Source organism: Chrysochloris asiatica, unplaced genomic scaffold (genome assembly GCF_000296735.1).
Source record: "Chrysochloris asiatica unplaced genomic scaffold, ChrAsi1.0 scaffold00026, whole genome shotgun sequence".
NCBI lineage: Eukaryota > Metazoa > Chordata > Mammalia > Afrosoricida > Chrysochloridae > Chrysochloris > Chrysochloris asiatica.
In genome coordinates this window covers 1876317-1904216 of record NW_006408544.1, presented here as the reverse complement: position 1 = coordinate 1904216, position 27900 = coordinate 1876317, and the positions used below count along the sequence as shown (strand labels likewise).

The following is a 27900-nucleotide window of genomic DNA, read 5'->3' as shown; positions in this document are numbered from 1 at the left end:
GGCCTCGCTGCTCATGGTTGCGGTGATGGTGACTGGGGCCGGCTATGGCAGCTGCGGCTCCTCCCGGGGTTTGATGGTAACTAGGCCGGCGGCGGCGGTGGGGCTGCACAGGGCTCTCTGGGGTCCGCTCTCCGCTCCCGCTACCGATCGAACTAGCGAGAATGGCGGGACAGGCGGGATAAGACCTGCGAGCGACCCGCCCTAAACGCAGCTCATTGGTCAATATTGTTGTCAATCTCACGATCGACCCCAATTCCTGGTTCCTACTGGGTAATACTTTATCACTCTTCAACTCTTACTGGTTTTTCGGCGGCGAATTCGGCCCACCCACAACCTTTCCAGTCTCCGCTGCCGCCATAGAGACCGGAACTAGAATTAGAGTAGAGTCACCACGAGAACCATAGAGTACCCGAGGGAGCGGGCAGACGGAACTGGGTTTTCACGGGGCTGCTTCCTGGGAGAACCGGCTTTACGGCCAGTGTTGTATGTATCCCGGCCAAAGGAAAGGCATAGCCTAACGCCTAGGCTGGCATTACTCGATCTGACTGGAGCTTGGAAGGTGTCTCGACACCTTAGCCCTTTGTGGAGAAAAGACCCTTCTTGCTTCCTGTTCAAAACGGTCCTTGTGACTGCAGACTATGGCTGGGATAACGTGGTCTTTTCTGTAATGCGCGTGTATTCACAACGTAGCCGAAGGTTTCTGGAATAGACCCTAAATGTACGCCTTAGAGGGGCGTCCGCTCTAGTCAAAGGCAGTCACCTTGGGGGAACAACTTGGATCTCAGGACCACCCTTGCTCTGCACTGGAGGGCTGGACACGGGGGCGGGGGGGCGGGGGACAGGCGTGTACTCCATAGGGACTGGCCTTGGGATCCATTATACCAGGCAACGAAGGAATGTGTTTTGTTAAATATTCCCGTCTTTTCGTACTGGCCACAGTCAAGATTTAATTTCGTCATGCTTATTGAGAAAGCTAGGCATTTTTTCTTGTATTTTATCCTTACAACAACTAAGTGAAAAAGGAATTACTATTCACATTTCACAAACGATGACATTGAGGAGAGATCTGATGTTGGTTAAACCCACCTTTATTGGATTTCTGGTGTGGCGCTGCAAGATTAGTACTGGACTTCGAACCTTAAGGTCGGACGTTCAAACCCAGCCACTCCTCGGAAACCCTATTACAGGCTTGCTATGAGTCAACTCGACAGCACATAACATCAGTAGAATAAACACATGACTGCAAGCCACAAGTTTGGCAGTTCAAATTCATCAGCCACTCCTCAGAAACCCTATTACAGGGCCACTATGAGTCTGAACTAAGCAGCTCTGGTAGCGTAGTGGTTACGAACCGCAAGGTCAGCAGTTCGAAACTACCAGCTGTTCCGCGGGAGAAAGATGAGGCTTTCTGCTCCCGTAAAGATTTACACCTCGGAAACCCATGGCACATAACAACAACAAAGATTAACAGCCTCGGAAACCCTGTGCAGTCGAACTGACCCCACGGCACATAACAACAACATGAGTCAGAACTGACACGCAGGCACTTAGCAATAACAAAAATAACAGCAACTATCAGCAGTGTGAGGCTAGGGTTCTCAGTTTCTGTCGTCTGGAATTCAGTCTAGGGATAGAGACAGAAATGTAAGCACCTAATGCCAGAGCTGTAAAGGCAGAAAACACTTTTGATATCGAAGTGGGAAAAGGAAAGTGAATGCTGTCTTCCCAGGCACAGAGACAAGAGATGGTGTCTCATGAGAAATGCCAATAAAGTAGTTCAATAAGACTAGCATGAACATGTTAAGTACCGTGGAGTCGGTTCCGACTCATAGTGACCCTGCACAGGATTTCCGAGGCTGTAAATCTTTACGGGAGCAGAACGCCTAATCTTTCTCCCGCGGAACCGCTGGTAGTTTCGAACTGCTGATCTTGAGGTTGGCAGCCCGACTTGTAACCACTACGATGTTGTTGTTAAGTGCCGTAGAGTCTGTTCCGATCCATAGCGACCCCTGTATAGGGTTTCCAAGGAGCAGCTGGTGAGCTTGAACCGCCAACCTTGCAGTTCAAACGGCTTTGCAGTCTGGCGCAATAACCCACAGCGCCACACCAGGACTCCAACCATTTCGATAGGCAGGGTCAAATTAGTCATATTTTACGTGAAATTTATCATGAGGGCAATAATGAGAAAGTTCATTTTAAATTGCTGATAAGTGGAGGATGGGGTCGAGGGAGAGAGAATTTAAATAAAGAAACCAGTAAGGAGACCAATGCAGTTGTCCTTATCCTTACCAGTATCATGTAGACTTGTCAATTCTACCTCTGAAAGATCTCCCAAATAAATCCTAAAAATCTCTAAATGTCAGCCCTGAGTCTCTTCATTCCAACTGCTACTTCCAAGTCTAGGCCATCAACATGGATTTGATGTAAATATTTTAAGTGTTGTGGGCCTTATGGTTCTGTTTTAACTACTCAACTCTGCCTTTATAGCCTGACCTCAGTCATAGACATTATGTAAACAAGTGCAGCTATGTTCCAATAAAACTTCATTTATGGACACTGAAATTTCAGCTTCATGTAATTTTTACATGCCACAACTATCCTTTTGATTTTGTTTCCACTATTTAAAAATGTGAAATCCATTCTTACTCTAAGCTCACTGGCCACAGTAAAACATATTTGGAATCTGGGCTGCCAGCCATAGTGCCGTGGGCTCCTAACGATCTACCTCTTTACACTAATATTCCCCACCACAGCTTCCAGAATGCTGGGATGAAAACACCTAATCACGACTTGTTTTACATAAAAGCCATTAGTTATTACCATTACCCTCAGGATAGTCCATTCCTTAGCAGTTATAGGACTCTGTAACTTCTCTAAATTCTTTACCTCCCCAATCTTTGTTCATATAACCACTGCTTCCTTTGGACTGTTATACACTATTCTCTTCTGCCTACAACACTCTTCCTTTTCCTCCTTTGTCTGGTTAATCCTTCACCCTTTAGGCCCTGGCTCAGGTTACTCAGATGTCCCTCCCATGTTATCCTACAGCATTTTGTACTTATCCCATTTTAACACTAAGTGATGTTGAGTAGGTTCCAACTCATAGCAACCCTGTATAGGGTTTCTGAGGAACAGCTGACCTTGTAGTCCATAGTCAAGTGCTTATCCTACAATGCCACACCAGGTGTCCCTCCCAGATGATCCTACATTTTTTACTTATCCTACCCTAACACCTAACACTATGTTGCTCTAATTAAATCTTTCCTGCTAGACTGTGAGTTCCTTGAGGACCTAGCATAGTCCCTGACATGTAAAATTGGAAAAGGGACTGACCACACAAGGGTCATGTGAGCAGCTGTCCCACTAATCCAGGTGAAAAAGGGGCTTACAATAATGTGAATGGAGAAGTAGATGCATTCCACAGGTGCTAATCATCTGTTCCAGCTCCAGGTGACTGCTGTTAAAATTTTTTTTTAAATCTTTCCTCAAAGGGCAGTTAATTCTGCCGATATTGAGGGCATTTAAAACCCTGAAAGCTTTTTCCCAAAGTAGAGTTAGAAAGACCCTAAGAACAATGGCGGCAGCACCACTGAGAATAAGTGAACCATCTCTTTATGGAATGAGCTGCTTTGATGGTTTAGCAAACGGTTCTGTAACATTTGTCTTTTTCAAATGTTAAAGTATTATTTCTTACTCATCAATTACTTCACTCAGATATCCATGTTCAACTTCTCAAATGTATTGTTCCGATTCATAGCGACCCCACCTAGGATTTCCAAGCAGCAGCTGGTAGGGTCTGACTTGCCAACCTTGGGGCTCAAACTGACCTTGCGGTCCTGTGCGTTATCTTGCAATACCACACCAGAATACTCAGATGTTTCCTTGTAGCCACTTCTCTACTACTACAGAGATGTTACTAATGATAAACAGATTTCCTATGGAAATTCAGCTTCTGATCCAAAGTGGATGCTCCCCTGCTGGTCCCCTTGTCATTCTGAGAGCTCACCCACACTGCCCAGCCCCCCATGATGACTACAGACAACCCCAGTGCCTTGCTCTTAAGTCATGTGAGTGGTAAAAGGATTTCCCTAAGAGACTTTGGCCTAACAATATAGTTGTCTTCACTTGGAAAACTTTCCCCGCCCTCATCTGCCCAATTCTAACCAGTCTGTAAATACTTACCTCAACTGTTACTCTTCCCAGAACTTATTTAACCTCTTCCTCTCAACTCTGCTCCCATTGCATTTTATAAATACCAATACCCTCACTCATTTCTGAAAAATCTATTGAACACTGTGGTAGTGATATACTTAATATGGCTTTTATAATATGGCCTTTGTAACCCCCAGCATAGGATTGGGTGAGACCTAGCGGAGATGGTACATTTTGTCTTCTCCTGATGGGTCTGGATAAGAGAAGGTGAGGGAAGATGCTGATGAGATTATATGATTCTGTAGTGAGTACTGTTAGCAGGGTTGTGATTGTACAAACTTGAATGTAGGAATTGGTCAGTTTTGTCATCCAGCTGGGTATAAAATGAGCCATCTCAGAAACAGGAATGGGGGCTCTCACTGTCATCAAGAAAGAGCCAGGAGCAGAGCATGGCATTTAGACTCTGAGATCTTTGCACACTGAATCTCCTCAATGGCACCAGATCAGCAGCAGCGGCAGCAGAATCAAGAGTCAAACATGAGACAGAGCAGTGGGCTTTCCCAGGCCTTGAAGAGCGTAAAGCTGAGTGCCTTCAGGTAGAAGGCTCACTTGTGGAGAAGGGTACATTCAGGCACTTAACTGGGGAGCTAGGATTACTGATCCGTGGCTCCAGCTGAGGCTTATAGCACAGCGGAGTGCCCTTTTGGCATTTACTGGCAGTGCTAAAGGCATTTTATAACATTACCCAAGCAGAGCAGGAGCCAAGGCAGCTAGATGGCTGAGGTCGAGGAACTGGAAGAACTATATTCTGAGGATTCCTGATCCTAAATTGTAACCTGTTGACTTCCCTAATAAACCACATAATTGTGAGTATTGTCTGTGAGTTGTGTGTGGCTATTACAATGGATTCTGGAACCAAGCAGAGTATTAGAGCATTAAAGGAGGAACAATTGGTGTCAGAATAGTAAGGCTGGAGGGTGGAGGCATGTTTGACTGCAGCTTCATGCCTCAAAGGAATTGGTTTTGGGCGAATGCTGAATTTGATTCTTCTTTCCCCCTTGTGAAATCCTAAGTCAGACATAGTCTCCGTGCCCTTTTTATAAGTACCCGCTGGGCACCAAAGGAACCCTGGTGGCACAGCAGTTCTGTGCTCAGCTGCTAACCAGAAAGTCAGCAGTTGAAACCTACCAGCTGTTCTCCTGAAGGAAGAGACAGTTGGTTTCTGTAATGAATACAACTTGGAAATCCTATGTAGAAGTCATTTCTAAAGCACTGGACCTCAAGGTCAGTTTGAACCATAAGGTCAGTGGTTCAAACTCAGTCATTCCTTGGAAACCCTATACAGGGTCATTATAAGTCAGAACTGACTTGACACAACAAATCAAGTAATTAATAGTGGGTATTTGATGATACCAGACATTTCCCTCTACAAGGGAATGAAATACATGAATGCAATTAACAAGTCTTCTGTGCTCAAAAGGACTCACATTCTACTATTTGCCACCTTGAACTGAAATGGTCATAGCTTGGGACACCTTCTGTTCGTCTTTGAAGCTCTTCTCTTATCTAGTATGGACAATGGCATAGAATGCAGGGGACAGGTAGAACCGGATAGTCCTTCACAAGAATGTCAGTTCAGGAACACACTTCCCCATTCTTCTTAGCTATGTTGTTTGTTGCCATCAAGTCGATTCTGACTCATGTGGACCACATATGTGCAAAGAATTGCTCCATAGGTTTTTAATTTGCTATAAACGTTCAGAAGACAGACTGCCAAGTCTGTTTTCTGAAGTGTGTATGGGTGGGTTCAAAACACTAACCTTTTGGCTAGTAGTTGTGGATTTAACCATTTGATGTCATTTAGGAACTATCGAGTTACAGGCCACCTTAGGCTGGAGTCCTGGTGTGGCACTGTGGGTTAGTCTGACTTTGCATCAGACTGCAAAGTTGTTTGAACTGCAAGGTCAGTGGTTCAAGCTCACCAGCTGCTCCCTGAAAACCCTATACAGGATTGCTATAGGTCGGAATCGACTCAACAGCACTTACCACCACCACCTTAAGCTATCATTCCCCAATCCATTGAAATGGGACTCTAAACCTGCTTCTATTCTGTCCTACAATTCTATCATAGACTAGCACTCTGTATTACCATAGTATCCTGCTGCCAGGAATTACAAGGTATCCAGGTCTGTGAAGTGGGACAACTATGAATGGATGCACACTGTAAATGCTTCATGAAAAGAACTCCAGGGAGCTTTCTTCTTTACCTCTTGAACATCATACTCTGCAGCAGCTTTTTTATGTTGCTGCTTTTCTTTTCAAAAGTAACCTTGTTATTTACAAGGTACCCTCCTAATCGTTCTCTTATTTGATCCTTTCAACAATGCTATATGGTAAATTGGGTGGTGTAAACAGTTAATGTGATGAGCTGCTAGCTCGAAGTTTGAAGGTTTTAATCCATTCAGAGCATTCAGAAGAAACGTCTAGGGATCTGTTTCCAAAAAGTCAGTTACGGAAAGTCCTACACTTCTCTGACACCCATGAAGTCACTATGAGTTGGAGCTGACTGAACAATAACTGGTTTTGAGTTTAATTGGTATTTTCATTATACAGGTGAACAAGCTGGGGCTCCAGAAAAAGTGCTGAATTTCTCAAGACTTCAACTATTTCAAAAACTATCCAAGATTCAAACAGATTTCTGACTAAATTATTACTTCACATCATGATCAAGGTTCATTCTACCAAAAGGCCTTCCATCCAAGGGCATGTCAAATGACTTTTTCTCCACTGGCTCCTGAGTAAGCCATACTGACCCTACTGGGAATATCCTGGCAGTACATATTGCTATAAAGCACCAGGGTTTTGCTTCATTTGCCCTAAGAGGGAACCGCTACAGATGCTTGCAATTCTGAAGCATCAACTATGCATAGCAAGGCTTGGACTCTGTGAAGAGCTAGTCCTTCCAGCTGACACTGAGGAGAGGAAGGCTGCCACTGCAAGCATTTAAAAATAACACACATAACAAGAAAACAAAAAAACCCAAAAGTTTATTTACAGTAAAACTGAAACACAGCAAATCTTGTGTCCTCCGTTTGTGATATTTCTAAAGTCTCTTGGTCAGATGAAGCTTAAAGCAGCAGCAGGCACACCCATGGGCCAATCCAGATGACTTTACCCAGAAGAGAGGCCTACAATGGGAGAGATGTGGAGGTGGGTGAGGAAGGACTGGAAGGGGATATGCACTGAGAGGGCAATGCTTCCAGCTGTCTCCTATACATTCCTAGTACTCTTTTATGAGCAAGAACTGGTCTAATTCTTACCATAGGTCAGACCTTTGTTCCCCAGAGCAATGTTGAGAGGTATATTACACAAGAACCAAGAAGAAAGGAACTTAGGTTATGACCAAGCATTATTTATTATTTACCATTCACAATGCAGTATATATTATCTATAATTATGCAAGGGAGAAAACTAGAGTCCCATGGGGTTTGAAGATGTGACTAAAGTCTAAAGTCACAGATCTAGCAAGTGTTAGAATTTCCTGGTCTCCTTGACGCCAAAGCCTATGGCGTTTTCACCAGACCTCGATGGCTCTCTGCAGAGCTCCAAAACAAAGAACTATCCTTCTTTGGAGGTTTTGGTCAGAGGGGTAAAGAGAATGGAAAAGCCACATCCTCTCTTGATGGCCTTGGGTTAGTTGTACTGAGTGAAGAGGGTGACTGCCCTTTGACACTGCTACCCACCATACCGCCCCCCTTCCCCACCCCACCCCATGACCACATCTCTCTACCAGGATGAGGCGTCCTGGTGCCACACTACAGGCTCAGAGAAGTCTGATCCTGAGTCCTCAAGGTATAAAAGGAGGAATGGCACTTCATACGCTGTACTGTACTCCAAGGTCTAAATTCTATCAACAACCAGCACTGTGCTCGTCAGCATGGTTCCTGCTCTACACAGTTCTCGGCCTCATGGAAAAACAGATCAATACATCTGTGATTCACTGTGTTAAATACAGTATTGTAGAGAGGCACCAAGTAGGTGGGAGCCCCAGAAAAGAAGCCCTGAATGTGCCTAGACCAGGTAGAGGGAGCAGAGGTTTTACAAATTGATGCTGTTCACAGTGATGGGCAAGTTCCTGGGAGGAAGTAGGATTAGATAAAGCAAGAGTCATTCTCTCCCCACCCACCCCCTTCCCTTCTAGCTAACAGGGCTTCTGACTTGAGGGCAGGGGATAGTGCTACACACCCAGCAGTGACCCATCTATTTGCTGCCAAATCTTTGTGTTCCTAGACCCATGTGTATTTATTCATGTGAAACCTCCTTTCTTCTCTTGCCTGGACTGCTGCACCAACTCCTCACTGGCCCATCCCCCACGTGCCAGAAAATTCAATTCTAACACTCACCTGCTCAAATTCTTCAGTGACTCCTATTGCCCCATATCTTAGTTCTTTTCGGAGAGTGCCTATCTCCTTCGAGAATTTCAGGAGCTCAGTGGACTCTCCCTCTGGGGTGGGAGTGGGGGATGGGATGTATACTGCCTGAAACCTAGCACCAGCCCTCAGAAGAACATTGGAACTCCTCAGAGTGGATCTTACAACAGGCCTCACCTCCATCAAACCTTCTTGCTAGGGCCACACAGAAGTATGTATTTGTAGTTTGCTTTTCAGTTTGTCAGGAGCCCTGGTGCCACTGTAGGATAAGCACTGGACTGCTAACTGCAGGGTTGGCAGTTCAAACCCACCAACCACTCAACAGGAGAAAGAGGAGGCTTTCAGGTCCCATAAAGATGTATATCCTCAGACATCTACACAGGGTTGCTATGAGTTGGTGGAGAGATGTGGTCATGGGGTGGTATGGTGGCAGCAGTGTCAAAGGGTATTCACCCTCTTCTCTCAGTGCAACTAAGGCCATCAAGAGAGGATGTGGCTTTTCCATTCTCTTTACCCCTCTAACCAAAACCTCCAAAGAAGGACAGTTCTTTGTTTTGGAGCTCTACAGAGAGTGGGGTTTTGGTTTGGATTTACATTTTATGCTGTTCCCTCTGCCTGGAATACTCTCTCTCCAGATTTAGCCACCTGACAAAACCTATTCTTTCTTGTACTCAGCTGACCCCATCACCTCTTCTGTAGTCTTTATGAACTATCCCAGGCAGACACTTGTCCTAAAACCTCTCACTCAGCACTTCAATGTACTGTAATCGTTAGTATTCCTACGAGCCTATGAGCGTCATGAAGGCAGGAACTGGACTTTCCACATTTGTATCCCTCTATGTAGCACATTCCATTGTTGTGGGAAAAAACCACCCAAATGCCACTACCAAGTCTATCCCTGCACAAAGGAATCGTGATTTCATAACGGGGGCTCTCTTTCAACTATCCATAAGAGCAATTAATTTTTTAACCTAAGCACTACTTGAACTTCCGTTTCTAAGCTATAATATTTGTACAACTCTTGCGTTGTACTAGTTACATATTTTTTCCAAGATGCAAATATTAAAGATATTCACCCAAGTATTACCAAAGGAGTATTTAAACCCATACTTCTTTGACAAGAAGCATTGAAATGCTTATTATAAACATAGCATCTTAGGTCCAACCCTAGGCTCACTTACTTAAACACTTCAGGAGAGGGACCTAAGAGTTAGTATGTTTAACAAGTGCTCCCCAAGTCATTTTTATCTTGAAGAGAATTTGGGAAACAATGAACTGAAGAAACTATTATACTGAAGAACTACTATACTGAAAGTGAAAAAGACTTAAAACATTTACTGATCAAAGAGCATAGCCTTCGGTATGGATTACATCTCAATGTCAAGAAAACAAAAATCCTCACCACTGGTCCAATAAACAACATTCTTATCAATGGAGAAAAGATTGAAGTTGTCAAGGACTTCGTTCTTCTTGGATCAACTATCAACACTCATGGAAGCAGCAGTCAAGAAATCAAACGATATATTGCATTAGGCAAATCTGCTGCACAAGATCTTTTTAAAGTGTTGAAGAGCAAAGATGTCAGCTTGAGGACTATGGTGCACCTGACCCAAGCCATGGTATTTTTAATAACCTCATATGCATGCGAAAGCTGGATAATGAATAAGGAAGACCGCAGAAGAACTGATGCTTTTGAGTTATGGTGTTGGAAAATACTGAAAGTGCTATGGGCTGCCAAAAAGAACCAATAGACCCGTTTTGGAAGAAGTGCAGCTAGAGTACTCCTTGGAGGCCAAGATGGCCAAACTTCGTCTCTCATACTTTGGACATATTGTCAGGAGGGACCAGTCGCTGGAGAAGGATATGATGTTTGGTAAGGTGGAGGATCAGAGAAAAATAAAACCCCCAACGAGATGGATTGGCCAAGTGGCAGCATCAATGGACTCAAACGTGGCAACAGTAGTGAGGTTGGCCCAGGATCGGGCAGTGTTTCGTTCTACTGTGCATAAGGTCGCTATGGGTTGGTACCGACTCGATGGCACCTATCAACAACAACAAACTATACTGAAGATACAGTGGCGCTGTGGGCTAATGCACTGGACTTCAAAGTCAGTGTGAATCGCAAGGTCACTGGTTCAAGCTCACCAGCCACATCTTGGAAACCCTATACAGGGTTGCTATGGGTCAGAACTGATTCAACAGCACTTAACAACAACAACATAGAATTCAGACATAGAATATTTCGATCATCACAGAAAGGACTGTGTACAGGACAGGTCTAGAGAACCTCTAGAATGCAAAATGGCCACCTGAGGAAAGTTGTCCACTGGGTGCAAGCTGAGAAGGGCTTTCCTGGGCTCAGGGTTCACATGACCTTTGCTAATACTGGGTGAGAAAGGGAGAAGAGTTGATTACTCCCAGACTCAGAAATAAGGATTTCTAGTAACTTTATGCAAGGGATTTAGAAAAATACAAAAAGAAGTTCCAATTATAAACAATTTCTAGTAAGCTTTGTTCATTTTTAAAATCTTCTGTCCTCCAATAATGATCAGTAGTTAATCTTTAGGGTGTGGGAAGGCCTGTGAGCTCAGCCTTAGTTACAGCAAAGAACCGAGTGAGAGAGGAGGGTGGGAACAGTGGACAGTTACTGAAGGAAGAGATCAGCTGAGTCCTAGAGGCCACCAGCATTGGCTGAAAGATCTCGGGTGTCAATTTGGGCCTGGAAGGGACTCTGTGGCTTGACATGAGAGAACCATGTGCAGTTTCTAGCACACATGTATGCATTCTAGACTTGACATGTGTTCACACCAGTTCCCTAATGAAATGCCTGGCATTCATTCTCCCTCCCTAGTAATTCATGTAATAAATGTTTGCTATGTCAGATAGAGGTGTGTACAGTCATTACATTGGTATGGTATTGGACTGGATGGATCTCCATTCCAAATAAAAGGCAGAGTTCTATTTTACACTCAACAAAAAAATAAATTCCAGATACGTTTTAAGTACAAATACAAAATCTAGTACAATTTAAAAAAATATAAAAGATATTATGATCTCAGGTAACATGGTGATATGCCATAGCATCTGTTTTGACTCATAGAGACCCTGTGCAGTATTTCCGAGGCTGTAATCTTTATGGCAGTGGAAAGCCTCATCTTTCTCCCACGGAACTGCTGGTAGTTTCAAACTGCTGACCTTGAGGGTTAGCAGCCCAACTCGTAACCAATCGCTACATAGACATCTTAAATGAAATAAAATATAGAAGTTATAATAGAATATAATTTTGACCTCATTAGAACTTAAAACTTTTCTTTGACAAAGGATAGCATCAAAGTTACTATATAAAACATATTTCCAAGTTTTTTTATATCCATTCTGGAGAAAACAGTCACAACCTAAAAAATAAATAATTGATACTCATAACAACAACATAACTACTTCTAGTCATTAAAAATCAACAACAAAAATAGGACCTAAAGTCCTGGTGTGGCGCTGTGGGCTAATGCGTCAGACTGCAAAGTCATATGAACTGCATGGTCGGTGGTTCGAGCTCACCAGCTGCTTCTTAGAAACCCTATACAGGGTCACTATGGGTCGGAACTGACTCAATGGCAATTAACAACAACAACAACAAAGGTAAAAAATGGCAAAGAATAGGGACAACATGATCAATAAATCTATACAAATATGCTCAACCTTAGGATTAAATTAAAATAAATGAACATTTTTTACCTTAATGGCAAAATTTTTGTGACTATGTTGTTGTGAAGTGCCATCAAGTTGGTTCTGACTCATCATGACACTGTGTATAGGTTTCCGAAGATCAGCTGGTTAGCTTGAATTGATCTTGCGGTCAACCATCCAGGGCTTATCCTATAGTACCACACCAGGATTATACTGGCATATTGTATCAATAATATGAAAGGAAAGTGGCACTGTAGGATAAAACACTGGAACCCAAGGTCAGTTTGAACTGCAGGGTCGGCGGTTCAAACTCACCAGTCGCTCCTCGGAAACCCTTTGAAGGGTAGCTATGAGTTGGAACCAACAGGATGGCACTAACAATAGGGTTTCCAGGCTGTAAGTGTTTATGATGGCAGATTGCCCGTCATCACCCTTCTTTGGAGCAGTAGTTAGAACTGCTGATCTTTCAGTAAGCAATCTGCTTAACCCAATGCACCACCAAGGTTCATAGGATATTATCTAAGAGTTTGTTTTTTAAAGTAGTTTTACATAAACTGAAATGGAAAAGTCTTCAAGACACAATGCCAAATTATATGTGTATGTTTGGGGATAGAGGGTGGGGAAATAATGAATACAGTATGAAACCATTTACAGAAACCAAAACATGCAAGAATTAGACAAATAAAAGCTCCCAATGGACATTTATCAAACTGATAAAGATGTTACTTCTGGGGAGAGGAGTATCGGGATGTTATCAAGGAGACTTTTACTTTATATGCTTTTTGTGAAAATTTTTACAGGGAGATTGCAAAATGCTCTTATTTTGAGGAGTTGCCTGCTGAAGTATTTAGTGGTAAAGTACTCAGAAGTCTTCAACTTTCAGATGGAGAAGGATAGAACAGAGGAAGGTAAAAAGAGAGAGGGAGGGAGAGAGAGAAGAAAGAAGAATAAAGGTTTGGGGGAAGGAAAAGGATAAAGAAAAAAACAAATATCAACAGAAAATGACAAAACAAGAATGTTAATAATTTGTGAAAGGTATTTGGGTGTTCAATATACTATTGTCCCAAGTCTTTTGTAGGTATGAACATTTAGAAAAGAAAACTCAAATCTCAACACACCTCACCTAGATGAGTGATCAATTTCTCCCCTAATCTCCTGTAACAATTATTAAAACGACATCACTCATATTAGTAGTGATCACCTCTGCGAGGCATCTTACGCTCCGTAAGTTCCTTGCCGTCTTTCAATGTTTCCCTTCCATGCAGAGTTATCATGCTTTATATATAGCAGGCCAGCAGGCAATGACAAGTATGGCTGGAAAGTAAGTCCATACAGGCTTAGACATGTGTGCCATTCACCTACAAGATTGGCAAACACAAAATCAGGGTCTAGAATTATTTCTGATGAGAGGTTAACAGGTGTCTGTTTTCTGGCTGCCCACGCTGGTGCTAACAAGGGTTGAGCCAAATCTTCCAAATGGGACTACTGAATGAATTAGAGTCAAGAGTGCTGTTAAACTGTGTGTATAATCTTCAGGTCGATGCTTTGTAAATTAAAAAATGGTAAAAAAACAAAGTGTACTCATGTTCATTTATCTTTGGATCCTTACAATAACCCTTGATGATGTTGTTGTGTGCCGTGGAGTCGGTTCCAACTCATAGCGACCCTGTACAGCGTTTCCAAGGCTGTAAATCTTTACGGGAGCAGAAAGCCTCATCTTTCTCCCGTGGAACAGTTGGTAGTTTTGAACTGCTGACCTGAAGGTTCACAGCCCATTTGTTAATCACTACACTAAGAGATAAGTAATACCACCATTAGATAGAAGAGGAAACAGCGGCTCAGAAAAGAGAGGGGAATTCTCCAAGGCCATACAGGGGGGAAATGGCCTCAACATGTCTTCAATCTACAAGTCTTTCTACTAGACCATGCTGTATCCTGGGGGGGTCTGACTCTTAATCAAGAAGAAGACACACTTACCTGATTCGGTCTTGGTCTGGGCTACATCTCCCCACACTGTGAGATCACCACAGGCAGCTTGGGCTTATTGTTGGGGCCCGTGGGAACATTCTAGGAAACAAAGCATGATGGAGACTCATTTGTGAAACATTTCCCAACGCCTGCCAGGCCCTGTGTTAAAGATGGAGGACTCAGATCAATATGATAAGTTATGTCCCAGCAGACAAGTAAAACATATAAAACAGATCAAAGAGAAACTGGAAAACATCAAACCTTTGATATGGAACAATATATTAAGTTATAAAAGTGAATTATAAACTGCTGGAAAAAAATTTCTCTAACAACCTGAAAAGTGAAAAGATAAACATTCAAGAAGCTCAGCAAACCCCAGGAAAGCCAGACCCCAAAAGAAAATCACTGAAACATACCATAATCAAGCTCTCCAAAATCAAAGATAAGGAGAGAATCCTGAAAGCAGCTAGGGAAAAAAGAAGTGTTACATACAAAGGCAAGCAAGTCAGATTAAGCTCGGATCTCTCAGCAAAAACCATGCAAGCAAGAAGGCAATGGGGAGACATATATAAAACGCTGAAAGAAAAAAACTGGCAACCAAGAATCCTTTATCCAGCAAAGCTATCAATCAAATACAACAGTATAATCAAAACATTTCAGGATAAACAGAAGCTAAGGGATTTTCCCAAAGCCAATCCTGTGTACAAAACATCCTAAAGGGAGTTCTGCGGACTGAGAACCAACAAGAACAGACAGCAACCAGAGACTGACATACGTGGCAGCACCTCCCAGACCTAAATCAACAGAAGGAAGAGTCAAAAACATAACAAAACTATAAAAACAAAGTCAAAGAATCTGGGAGGTCAGTCTATGATCAAAACAATTACAATGTGAAAGAAGGTAAACACATAGGAACAGAGATCCAGATAGTGAGATCAGGTAGACTACAGGACAAAATAGACTACACTAAATGGAGGGAAAAGTTAATGGAATATAAGGTAACCTCAAGAAAAGTGAATTATATAATATATATAAAGGGTAGATGTTTTGTTAGGTGCTATCCAGTCGGATCTGACTCATAGGGTCCTATATACAACAGAATAAAAAACTGTGCAGCTCTGTACCCATCTCACAATTGTTGTTATTCTTGAGCCCATTATTGTAGTCACTGTGCAGAGAAGGATCTTCTTCTTTTATGCTGACATTACCAAGCATGACAGCCTTCTCCAGAGACAGATCCCTTCGGATAACAAGTCCAAAGTAGAGGAAACTAGCCCTAAGGAGCTTTCTGTCTGTTCTTCCAACACAAATTTGTTCATTCTTCTGGCAGTCCATGGTATATTTAATATTTTTTACCAGCACCATAATTCAAAGGTATTACTTTTTCTTTGGTATTTCTTATTCATTAACTTGTTTCCACTGTATATAAAGCATGCAAAAGCACAGAGGAAGCAACTAAATTACTGCTTATCGAGGCTGGGGAAGCATTCACAGAAGAGGCGGCATTTCAGGTGGGCTTAGAACGATGAATGAGATCTCATCAGAAGGCAAAGAGAGGAGGAGAGAATTCTAGACATAGCAAACAGCATGAGCAAAGGCATAGGGGTAGGAAAGAGCAAGAGGCAAGGATGTGTATTGTGTATTTACAGAAGATCTCGAAACATGAGGTAACTGGAACACGGACAAGGCAGTGACAGAAGGGGTCAATGAGAGGGTAGGCAGGGACCAGAACATGAAGCGTCTTGGAGTAGGATTTTAACACACAAGTGAAGAGGCCACCAGGTGACAAGATTCCATGTGGGCGAGACAGAGACTTAATTTGGGGTGGCATCTCTCCTCTGCTTTCAAGAAAGTCAATGTAACAGGAGACAAGAAGACTAGATCTAGTGACTGGAGTCCGCTGACCCTTCTGTAGCTCCAAGCTAATCAGAAAGCACCCCACCACAATGGCTCCAAAAGAGAAAATCAAACAAGACTCACCTCAATTTTTCTCATCACTAGAAGTCCATCAATGATTTTTCCTGTAGGAAGAGTATGAGCTGGACTTCATTCTTCTCATTCGCATACCAGTTTCCACCTTCCAATGCCCACTCTTAGCCATTATCATCTCATATGGCCCTCTTACTAGAGTCAGGAAATTGAGATTCAAGAGGAGGTGAAATGTCTTGCACAAGATAACATCTAGGAGAGTTAGGGCTCAAACCTAGGTCTGAGTGATGCCACAGTTCCATGCAGTCTTGTGTGTGGCCTATCTTTAGAGCAAACATCCAGGTTTCCTCCCAGACATATGTGTCACCAAGTCATTACATATCAAATCAGATGGTCCCTTTGTCCCTTCTCATATCACATTTCCTCCACATCATCCCACAACTTCCACTTGCCCTATTATTACCCAGAGTAGTTATATAAATTGAGCATTTTTGATGTGAGATTTGGGGACTGATCCCTTTGGAAGCCCCTCTGGGTAAATAGGGCTAAGACAACAGGACAGAAGAAGGACTCACCAAACACCACATGCTTCCCATCCAGCCAGTCACACTTAGAACAGGTGATGAAGAACTGGCAGCCATTTGTACTGGGACCACTGTTTGCCTGATGGAAACCAAATACATCTGTTGTGAGTTTTTCTGGTCATGTTAGCTGAAGGGCAAGATTTCGAAAACATCCTGTAGCCCTGATTTCTTAACACCTTCTTCAAACCTTCTCTAAACACCTGTTATAAGGAAACTCCCTACTAATAGGGTACAGTAATATAGGTATGTCTAAGATACATTAAAGAGCTCTGGTAGCATAGTGGTTACAAGTTGGGCTGCAACCTCAAGGTCAGCAGTTCCAACCTACCAGCGGTTCCACGGGAGAAAATGAGGAATTCTGCTCCCGTAAAGATTTACAGCCTCGGAAAGCTTGTGCAGGGTCACTATGAGTAAGAACCGACTCCACGGTACTTAAGAACAACAAGATGTATAACTTATGCCATCAAACAGAAACATAATAAATTTGTGTATGTTTTTATAGTGGGAATTAGATATAATGGGAGTAAATATTGATAGGACATAATTTGCTATATTTATCTAACGGTGCTGTAAGGCAAGCACTCAACTACTAACCACCAAGTCGACAGTTCAAATCCACCAGCTGCTCCTTGGAAACTTTATACAGGGCCATTATGAGTCAAAAATGACTCGATGGAACACAACAACAGTTATAAGTGAATTATAGTTGCAAATTATCTACCAGTTAGCAAGACCTGTTGCCTACCAAATAGGTATCCTGTCTGAAAGATTTAACACTATCTCATAAAATTGGTAATAAATGTTAATAGTAATCTTAACGTACAAGAACCAGTTATGCTAGTGCTAGCCTACAAAAAGAATATACTTAAGTAATCATATTTGGGTTTTACAGTTACACACAAAACCCCTAATTACTGAATTTTACAAGGAAGACCAGTTAATACCACTGTTAGTCAAATTTATGCACCAACCACTAAAGTCAGTGATGATGAAATTGAAGATTTCTATCAACTTCTGGTGTGGCGCTATAGGGTAACTACAGGACCGCCATATTGGTTTGAACCACAAGGTTGGTGGTTCAAACTCACCAGCCACTCCTTGGAAACCTTATACTGGGTTGCTATGAGTCAGAACCAACCCAATGGCACTTAACAACAACAGCAACCAGCTTCTTCAGTTTAAAATTGATCAAACATGCAACAAAGGTGTATTGATAATTACTGATTGGAATGCAATGGTTGAAAACAAAGACAAATGACTTATTCATTGCTAATACCAACCCCCCCTCCTTTTTTTTTTTTAAAGTCGTCAGAGATTTTATTTTACTTGGCTCCACAATCAATGCCCATGGAAGCAGCTGGTAAGAAGCCAACTGAAGTATTGCATTGGGCAAATCTGCTGTAAAAGACTTAAAAAATGTTTAAGAGCAAAGATGTCACTTTGAGGACTGAGGTGTGCCTGGTATAAGTCATGTTATTTTCAGGAAAAGAAGAATCAATGCATTTGAATTACGGTGTTGAGGAAGAATACTGAACATACTATGGAGTGTCAGAAGAAGGAACAAAGATGTTTACAAATATGTACTGCCAAGCTGCTTATTATCATTTTTTCTCTTTGAAATTCTTATATGTTTGTGGGATATAAAAATGTATGTCTCACTCTCCCTCCATTACCAATTCAGCCTATGTCTCAACCTATGTATCTAACACCCAGAACAAACTGCCTACTTTGTAATTGTTCTGAGGTTGTGTATACATCACTATTTACATCTATCCCCTTTAATACCTGCATACTTCCCTGTGTCTTCACCTATCTTCATTAGTCCTCTGCTACCTTTCCTCTTCTTGTATACGCAAATATCTTTTTTAAAAAACATGGACTTCACCAGATGGAATACACAGGAATCAAACTGATTACATCCATGGAAAAAGATGGTAGAAAAGCTCCATATCATCAGCCAAAACAAAGCCAAGGGACAAGTGTGGAATAGACAGACCATCAATGATTCCTATGTAAATTCAGAGTGAAACTGAAGAAAATTAAAACAAGTCCATGAAACTCAAAATATGACCTTGAACATATGTGACCTGAATTTAGAGACTGTATCAAGAGCTAGAAACTAATGACCAAAGACAAGAATCGTTGTAGGATGACATCAATAACACCAACCATAAAGGAAGCAAAAGGTCATTAAAGACAGGAAAGAAAGAAAAAACCAAAATGAATGTCAGAATAGACTCTGAAATTTGCTCTTCAGAGTGGAGATGCTAAAGCAAATGGAAGAAATGAGGAAGTAAAATAATTGAACAGAAATTTTCAAAGGACAACTTGAGATGACAAAGTGAAGTATTGCAAAAATCCCGTAGTGAGAAAAACAAAAAGGGAAGAACACACTCAGCATTTCTCAAGCTGAAAGAACTGAAGAAAAAACTCATGCCTTGAAAGATTCTATGGACAAAATGGAGTCCTGGCATGGTACTGTAGGATAAGCATTCAACCACAAGGCTGGCGATTCAAACCCACCAGCTGCTCCTCGGAAACCTTATACAGAGTCACTATGAGTTGGAATCGACTCGACAGTACTCAACGACAATAAAAATATGGATAAAATTTTGAATGATGCAAAAAGCATCAAAAGAAGATGTTTAACAAAAACTGTGAGGTGATGCAGGACTGGGCAATGTTTCATCCTCTTGTGCATAGGGTTGCTGAGTCAGAACCACCTTGACAGCACTTAACAACAGGGAAAATATTCCATTAAATTGAGAATCTGAAACTCTGTAGTCCTATCTCTTCCTTTTCTTCACTTGAAACTGTTTTTTCTATCACAATATTTAACAATGTACTAGAAAAGAACAGGCTGTAATTACAATGCTGAGTAGTAAATGTTGTAAAGAACTTTCATAATGAGGTGTACTTTCGCACATTAGATACTGACACTCCTAGACTGCCTTTAATATACTACATTCACACTTCTGTACACCAGCAAGACCAAGTTTAGTTTCAATAAAATAATCTGTGCCAATATATGAATATTTTATTGCATACATCACTAATTTTAGAAAAAAATTGAGTGGAAAATGGCAAACTACTAATAGGAAGCACAGGTCTCATAAACGTAACACTACTGAGACAAAACTTAGGAAGCAGGCCACTAGCCTTAATCAAATGCTGAATGGATTTAAATTGTTTGATTCTGTATTTGTCTATGAAGGAAAAAAAAAAACCATGAGTATAAAATATTGAAAAAGCATTAAAGACAGTTTTAAGGGATGAGTTCTAATTGTTGTTAAGCACCATCTAGTCAGTCAGTGCCGACTCATAGCAAGTCTGTATAAGGTTTCCAAGGAGCAGCTGGTGGTTTGAACCACTGACCTTGTGGTTCAAACTGACGTTTTGGTGTAGTGTTTATACAGCACCACACCTGGACTCCGACCTCTAATTAGGGGTCTTATATTACATTTTAGAAATCTCCCATGTAAGATGAAGCTATTTCTGTTTTGTGTAAATGTGTTCAGAACATTTCATATACAAAAGTAAGGGATGCCCTGAGCCTATCAGAGTAAACCCAGTCTTTGTAGGAATGTTGTTGTTATTAAGTGCCTTCAAGGTGGTCCTGACTCATAGCGACCTGTATAGGGTTTTCGAGGAGTAGGTGGTGAATTTGCACTACCAACATTACATTTCAAACTGAGCTTGTGATCCAGCACATTATCCTGTAGTGCCACACCAGGACTCCTCTCTGCATTTGGTGGTGTTGTTAAGTGCCACTGAATTGCTTCTGACTCATATCTACCCTGTATAGGGTTTTTGAGGAACAGCTGGTGCATCTGAACCAGTGATCTTGAGGTTCAAACTGACCTTGAGGTCCAGTGCTTATTATCCTTCCAGTTAATATAGTTTCCTAGTTAAGAGAACACTCTGGAGCCAGTTCAAATCCCAGCTCCCCCACTGACTAGTCACATAATCTCTCTGTGCCTCAGTTTCCTCGCTTGTACTAATCATTGAGATGATAAAAAGAAATTCATGCAAATAAAGCACTTGCTAGCCCTTACTGATTGTCACTTTGTCATTTATCCACATCTACTCAGCAACCTTTCAGTGCTAGTAGTAAGGCTTGGAGAGCAATGGTAGCCCAGCTCTTGCCCCTGACAAACTCATGATTTCTTGGAGAATGAATGCACAAACAATTCTGATACATATGCGACAGTATATCCAGTGGCAGCCTAAAGGTGCCAGAGGCCAGGGCGTCTTTCCATTTTTCTGAACCTTCCAGAGACAGTAGTAACACCAGGGTATGTGGCTGCCATAGTCAGAAATGACTTGATGACAACAGGTAAGTCACTCTGCACCCTTTACCTGTGGTTGTCCAGTCTTATTTTCCATCAAAGGGGCTTGCACATTGCTTTCTATATGGCTGTCGTTAGGAGCTGTGGAGTCGTCCCCAACTCATAAAGACCCTATGCACAACAGAATGAAACGCTGCCCAGCCCAGCACCATCCTCACAATCAGTACCTCTGAGCCCATTGCTGCTGTCACATGTCAATCCATCTTGTTGGGGGTCTTCCTCTTTTTTGCTGACCCTCTACTTTCCCAAGCATGATGTCCTTCCCAGGGATTGGTCCTTCCTGATACTATGTCCAAAATATGAGACACGCAGTCTCACCATGTTGGCTTCTAAAGAGCATTCTGGCTATACTTCTTCTAAGACAAATGTATTTTCTGGCAGTTCATGGCACTTTACGATGGCTTGAGTCAGATGCATCTTAGTTCTCAAACTAATATCTTTGCTCTTAAACACTTTAAAGAGGTTTTTCTTCAACAGATTTGCCTGATGCAATATATTATTTGAGTTCTTGACTGCTGCTTCTGTGAGTTTTGATTATGAATCCAAGCAAAATGAAGTCCTTGACAGCTTCAATCTTTCCCCCATTTATCATGATGCTATTTATGACCTATTCATGATGACAGCCCCTTAACAGGCTTCTCCACCCCAGTTATTCCTATCAGCAGCCAGGACCTTTGTTGTAAAATACAAAAATGATCCAGCCTGCTCAAAAGTGGCACGGCTCTCCCCAGCCTATGAAAGAAAACTGCACACACTTATCCTTATCCAGGCATTTAGAGCCCTTTAGGAGATGGACCTAGCTGGTTCTCACTTGTCTCGCCTGGCCTTTCCTTCATCCCTATGTGTGCATCACCCCTGGTCACTGTCTGTTCCTTGAAGATGGTCCCTGATATTATTTCACAAGAACAGATCTCTGCATAGACTCTTTATTCTGTTTGAAATGGCCTCTTTTCCTTTTCCATTTGGTAGAGAACTCCTCCAAAGACTCAAAACGTGACTGTCTCCTCAGAGCCCCTCCCCAACTCATAGCAGCAACAACACTCAATCCTTTGGGCTCTCTCTGTACTTTGACACACACTGAGGTGCCCTCTCCTTCGTACACTGAGAGCATGTATTACTCTGCTGGGACTGGCCTTTTGCATGTGTAATTGCCCTATTAGACATTAAGTATTACGAGATCAGGGGGCATGCTTGTATCCTTATGTATTATCAGGAGGTCTGAGGAAGAGCGGTCCATGGAAGAGAGAGTTAACAGGAAGAGACTGTGCATGTAAACACTAGGGCTGGGGAAATAACAGGAAAATGGGTAACTTGGTGGGGGAGGCTGGAGAGAAGAAAGCAACGGTTTGCTGAGGGGAGAAGAAATGAGGAATGAAGGGTGAACAGGGGAAGGGAAGGGAGAGTGAGCATGGAGGAGTGAGTGGGGGCAGGGCAAGTGAGGTGGACAGGTGGCCCTGTGAGCCAGTGAGTGTGGGGTATCAGGAAGAGGGAGCAGGAATGTGGAGCAAGAGGAGGTGAGTGAGTGAAAGGCGTGGCCTGGGAGTAGGCACTGTGAGCAGTGGTGAGTATAGCAAAGAGCTAATGAACCCTGAGGCTGGATCTGGAGCAGTCAGGCTGAATGTCCCCAGCAAGCACTGGCTCAAACAAAGGAGAGAAAAAAGACATCCATCAGAGCCCAACTCTGGCTCCAGTCTGCCAGTGGACCCCACCCAAAAGAACCAAACTAGACTGAGGAAGGAGTTTGGGGTGGCAGAGGTTAAGTTCTGGTCCAACCAAAAGGAGAAAAGCATTTGATTCCATCCCCAGAGGCAGTGCTGGACCCAGGAACAAGTTAACTATAAATATGGTCCAAAACCTTGAGTTCAAACTAATCACTTACCATGGAAAGCAAGCCCGGAGCTGAGTGCCTGAGCTTAAAATTTTCATCTGCAAATGGTCCTCGGTAAATACTGGCAACTCCAGTACCATCTCCCTGAGAAGAGAAAAAGGAAGTGTCAGTGACTCAGAGTGCAGGGTCCCCTGGAACTCAGAGGAAGAAGGCTGAGGATTCTAAACTCCAGCTTCTTTAAAGTCATCCCTGTTGGTCACCTTGGAGTCACATCTCCTTATCCCTATCCTGCAATCAAAGTAGGCTCCATCCATACCACAGTCCACACACTACAGCCAGGGTATCTCACAGATTGTGTAAAGCAGGTCACAGCTGGGCCTCCAGAAAGAGGCTGACATATTGGTAAATTAGTAATTAAAAGTTTCGTAATCACATACATAATCCTTGCCATTCCTAGACTCTTCTGACCACAGTTGGATACAACTACATACTACTGCCCCATTCCCTCCAAAGTATATACACAAGAGGCTGGGTGGCTCCTGGTAGTCTAGGCTGTACATTATCAGTGTCCTGGGTAAAGGTGGTTAGTCCAGAGGAAGGAGCCTAACTCATGCTCGGTCAATGAAGAGTTCTTTCCCTGGGAATCTAGAAGTGGGATAAATAATCTCCTGAAGGTTAAAATGATAACATCTAAACCTGTAAGCTAGCAGTGATTATCTTCTACAAGGTGGGCTAGAGACTAGAAAGAGAACACAATAGCTGTGTAGAGAGCATTAGGGAACAGAGAAAAGAGACTTAGTTCTATGTGGCTTTCCAATTCCCAGGTCTGTTTCTTCCATTGTGTTACATGTAATACCTTGGTGGTGGTAGTATGCCATGGAGTCGTTTCCTACTCATATTGACCCTGTATAGGGTCTCTGAGGCTGTAAAGCTTTATAGGAGCAGAAAGCCTCATCTTTGTCCCGCAGAACAGCGGTAGTTTTGAACTGCTCACCTTGATGTTAGCAGCCTGACTCATACTACTATGCTACTAGAGCTCCTTAGCCTTACAAATTCCCAATTTGTGCTTGGACTAACTTGATTCATATTATCTTTTTGTTCTCACAGCAATCTATGACATGAGAATTGTCATCCTCCCCATTTTCCAGGTGAGCTAGCTAAAGTAAGGGTAATAAAGCAATCTGATTAAAGCCTTATTTGTAGTTCCTAGAATGCTCTGATCCATGCTCTTCCATACCTCTGATCCTTTTGTCCCGGCTGTTCCCTCTCTCCAAACAACCCATCACTTCCTTCACAAGATGAAATCCCATGTGAATTCAGGACCTTTCCTGGCCCCTACACAGGGTGAGCCCTCTTTCCCTCTTGGAAAACATCCAGAATTTACTGTATTCCTTTCCACTTTAGTGTAACTGTCTGTAGTAAGAAGCAGCATAAAACAGAGATTAAGAGCATGGGCTCTGACATCCGAATCCTGGCAGCATCACATAAAAGCTATGTAAGAACTTACGCAAGTTACATTTCCTCTTTATGCCTATGTCCTCATCTGCAAATAGGGATAATAGTCCCACTTCATAGAAGGTATTGAAAATTAAGTAAAATAATAGATAAATTACTTAGAAAAATAGGCAGTTGATAGTGGCAAGTGTTTGTTTATTATTATATTTTAGCCACCAGTCTTGTTGTTTAGTGCCATCAAGTCAATTCCAACCCATAGCGACCCTGTATAGGGTTTCCAAGGAGCAGCTGGTGAGCTTGAATCAGCGACCTTGCAGTTCAAACGACTTTGCAGTCTGATGCATTAGCCCTCGGTGCCACATCAGGTCTCCGGTCTTACCCACTATTATCTAGTAGCGTTCCACCACAGATATGCATCAGACTCAGCTGGAGAGCTTTTCAAAAATCATACATGCTGGAGTCCAAATGCACACTGACAGGTAATTCTATCAAGACCACGTTAAAAATGACAATCCAGTAGAGGCCAGGTCTGTATCTTTTCTCTGTGTCCCTGGGAAGACTAGTTCAGAGGCTGGTAAACTATGACCAGATTTGGCCAGTTGCCTTAGTTTATAAATAAAAGTGTTGCTGGAACACAGTCACGCCCATTCATGCATGTATTATCCACATAAGGTCAATTTGAACTGCAAGGCTGGCGGTTCAAATTTATTAGCCGCTCCTCGGATACCTTATACAGAGTCGCTGTGAGTCAGAATGGCTCTTATGAACAACATGGCTGCTTCCAGGCTAGAACCACAGCTGAGCAGCAGTAGAGTTAAGGAGCTGAAGCAGAGATCATATGGCTCATGAAGTCTGTAAGATTTACTACTTGGGCCTTTACTGAAAAAGTTTGCTGATCCTTGGACAAGATGAATAAATGAATGTAAAACATCAATTTATTAACATTAATAAGCATTCATTAAGTGGCAGAAGATTCTTCTTCCTAAATCCATTCTTTATCACTACGTTTAAACTTTTGCTGCTTTTGAGAAAACCAGTCACTGAAAACCTTATGGAGAGGACATTCAACTGGCCACCAAACACAAGAAAAGATACTCAGATCTTATGTCAGAGAGATGCAAGTCAAAACCACAATAAGGAACCATTTCACTACTATAAGAATGGAAAAAACAAAAACAAAAAAAATCGAACAAACAAACGTTGACAAGGATGTGGAGAAATTGGAACCCTTATCTACTGTTCGTGAGAATGCAAAATGGCATAGCCAGTGTGGAACACATTGTAGCTGTTCTCCCAAAACTAAAAATAGAACTATCACATGACCCAAGAATTCCACTCCTATAATATACACGCAAAAGATTTGAAAGCAGACGTTCAAAAGAGACATGTACACCAGTGTTCAACATTATTCACAACAGCCAAAAGGTGGAAACAACCTAAATGCCCATAAATGGATGGAAAACCAAAATGCATACAATGGAATACTACTCAGCCAGTAGAAGTAAACTCTTGATACATGTTACAGTATAGATGGAGCTGGAAGACATTATGATGAGTAGAAAAAGTTAATCAGAAAAGGGCAACTACTATATGACCTCACTTATACCACAAGACAAGAAAAGGTAAATGTATAGAGACCAAACTATAAAAAGTGGTTGCCCAGGTTGGGAGGGAGGAGGAAAAGGGGGATTAACAGTGATGAGAAAATCATACCAGGTAAGGTTGCACAGCTGATTATTGTAATTACTGTCAACAAGTGGGAAGTCCACCTGTAAGAAGTTGAATTGGGAAAAATTGTGTGATATATTTACTATGCTGAAAAGAGAGAAAAAGAATAGCTGCTGAGACTGTTTGTATACAAGTAAACACCTCATAAGATTTGGTTCCCAGGTTTAGTTAGGGTTTCATGGGACACTCCAGTTAACTGGCCTGATAATGTGTTTAGCGCTACTGTGCTACCTCCTACTTCACTGTGTACTGCCTAAGGACTTAAAAGCTTGTAAGCGGCTATTCAAGGCACAACTGGTCTCTATTTACTTGGAGCATCAGAAAAAGGAGAGTCAGGAATAGGAGGAAGATACGGAATGTGCAGTGTTGTGGGTTAATGCGCTAGACTGCATTAAAGTTGGTTTGAAACTCAAAGTCGGCAGTTCAAGCTCACCAGCTGCTTCTCAGAAACTCTATACAGGGTCACTATGGGTTGGAACCAACTCGACAGCACTTAACAACAATGACATGGAATGTATAGCTAGTTGCCTCCATGAACAAGTCTCCTCTACCATGAGACCAGAAGAACCAGGTGTACATTACTGAATATTCTGATTAGATTCCATAGAAGAATCTTGATCAAAATAATCTCAGAACAGAATTTCAAATTCTCATGGACTCTACACTTTCTGGAGCCATGGAAGGTGGATGAAGCCCGGAAACTATTGCCCTATTAAATATTCTTTAGGCCATATATCAAAATTATCCTCTGAAGTCTCCTTAAAACTGAGTATAAGCTTAACTAGTAAAAAATGTCTGCCTTGAGCACTGTGCTCCCACCCTATCCAAGGCCTTCCAATGTGCTCCCTTTCTGAGCAGTTGGAGGTGGTAGCTGGGCACCATCTAGGTTTTCTGGTGGATTGACATATTCTCTTGGGACAACAAAGTCAATTGGTATAATTTAGTTCATAAAGATCATGTTCTACATCTTAGTTTGGTGAGTCACACCTGGGGACTTAAAAGCTTTAAAGTGGCTATCTAAGATACAACTATATGTTTCTTTTCATCTAGAGCAAAGGAGAATGAAGGAAACCAAAGACTCAGGAAGCAATTAGTCCACAGGACTAATGATCCATGCAAATCACAGCCTCTTATAACTAAGACCAGAAGAACTAGATGGTGCCAGGCTACCACTACTGACCATTCTGACTCTACAGGACAATAAGATAGAACAGAAAGTCCTATTAGAATGGGCAAAAATGTAGACAAAACTCAAAATCATAAGAAAGATGAGCCGTACTGGACTGAAGAACCCCAAGACTATTGCCCCAAGATACTCTTTAATGCAGGAACTGAAGTCACTTTCAGAGATCACTTTTAAGCCAAATAGATTAGCCTATAAAATAAAAAATAGTATCATGAGGAATGTACGAAAAATCAACTACAAGAGACCAGTCAACATTTACACAAAACAAAGATGAAGAGGTGAGGAGGAAAAGGAAAACTGGAAGGATGGAAAGAGGCAGATAGAGAAGAAACAGTGAGAATGCTGATACATCATAGGGATTGTAATCAATGTCACAAAACATTTTGTCTAGGATTCATTAAATAGAAATCTAATTTTCTGTGTAAACTTTGACTTAAAAGACAATTTAAACAATACTGGGTTGATTAAATTGTCTACTGATAATGGAATATTAGGCAGTTGTTAGAAACATGTTTTACCGCACTTTGTGATATTTACTTTAAATGTTGACAATAACTAATTGTCTACACAATTACAAAAAATACAAAAAGTTAGAAGATATGTACAA

The 27900-nt window shown here is 42.0% G+C and overlaps 2 protein-coding genes across 2 annotated transcripts in view; both read right to left on the bottom strand.

Moving 5' to 3' along the window:
• Positions 1–27900, bottom strand: part of YBX1 (Y box binding protein 1) — a 90026-nt gene that overhangs the window by 30738 nt on the left and 31388 nt on the right.
• Positions 14265–27900, bottom strand: part of PPIH (peptidylprolyl isomerase H (cyclophilin H)) — a 19505-nt gene continuing 5869 nt past the window's right edge. The window contains exons 6-9 of the mRNA XM_006839643.1: positions 22976–23068; positions 16739–16826; positions 16215–16255; positions 14265–14333 (exon numbers count right to left, since the gene is read on the bottom strand). Coding sequence (XP_006839706.1) covers positions 14265–14333; positions 16215–16255; positions 16739–16826; positions 22976–23068 — 291 coding nt within the window. The remainder of the gene's footprint in view (positions 14334–16214; positions 16256–16738; positions 16827–22975; positions 23069–27900) is intronic.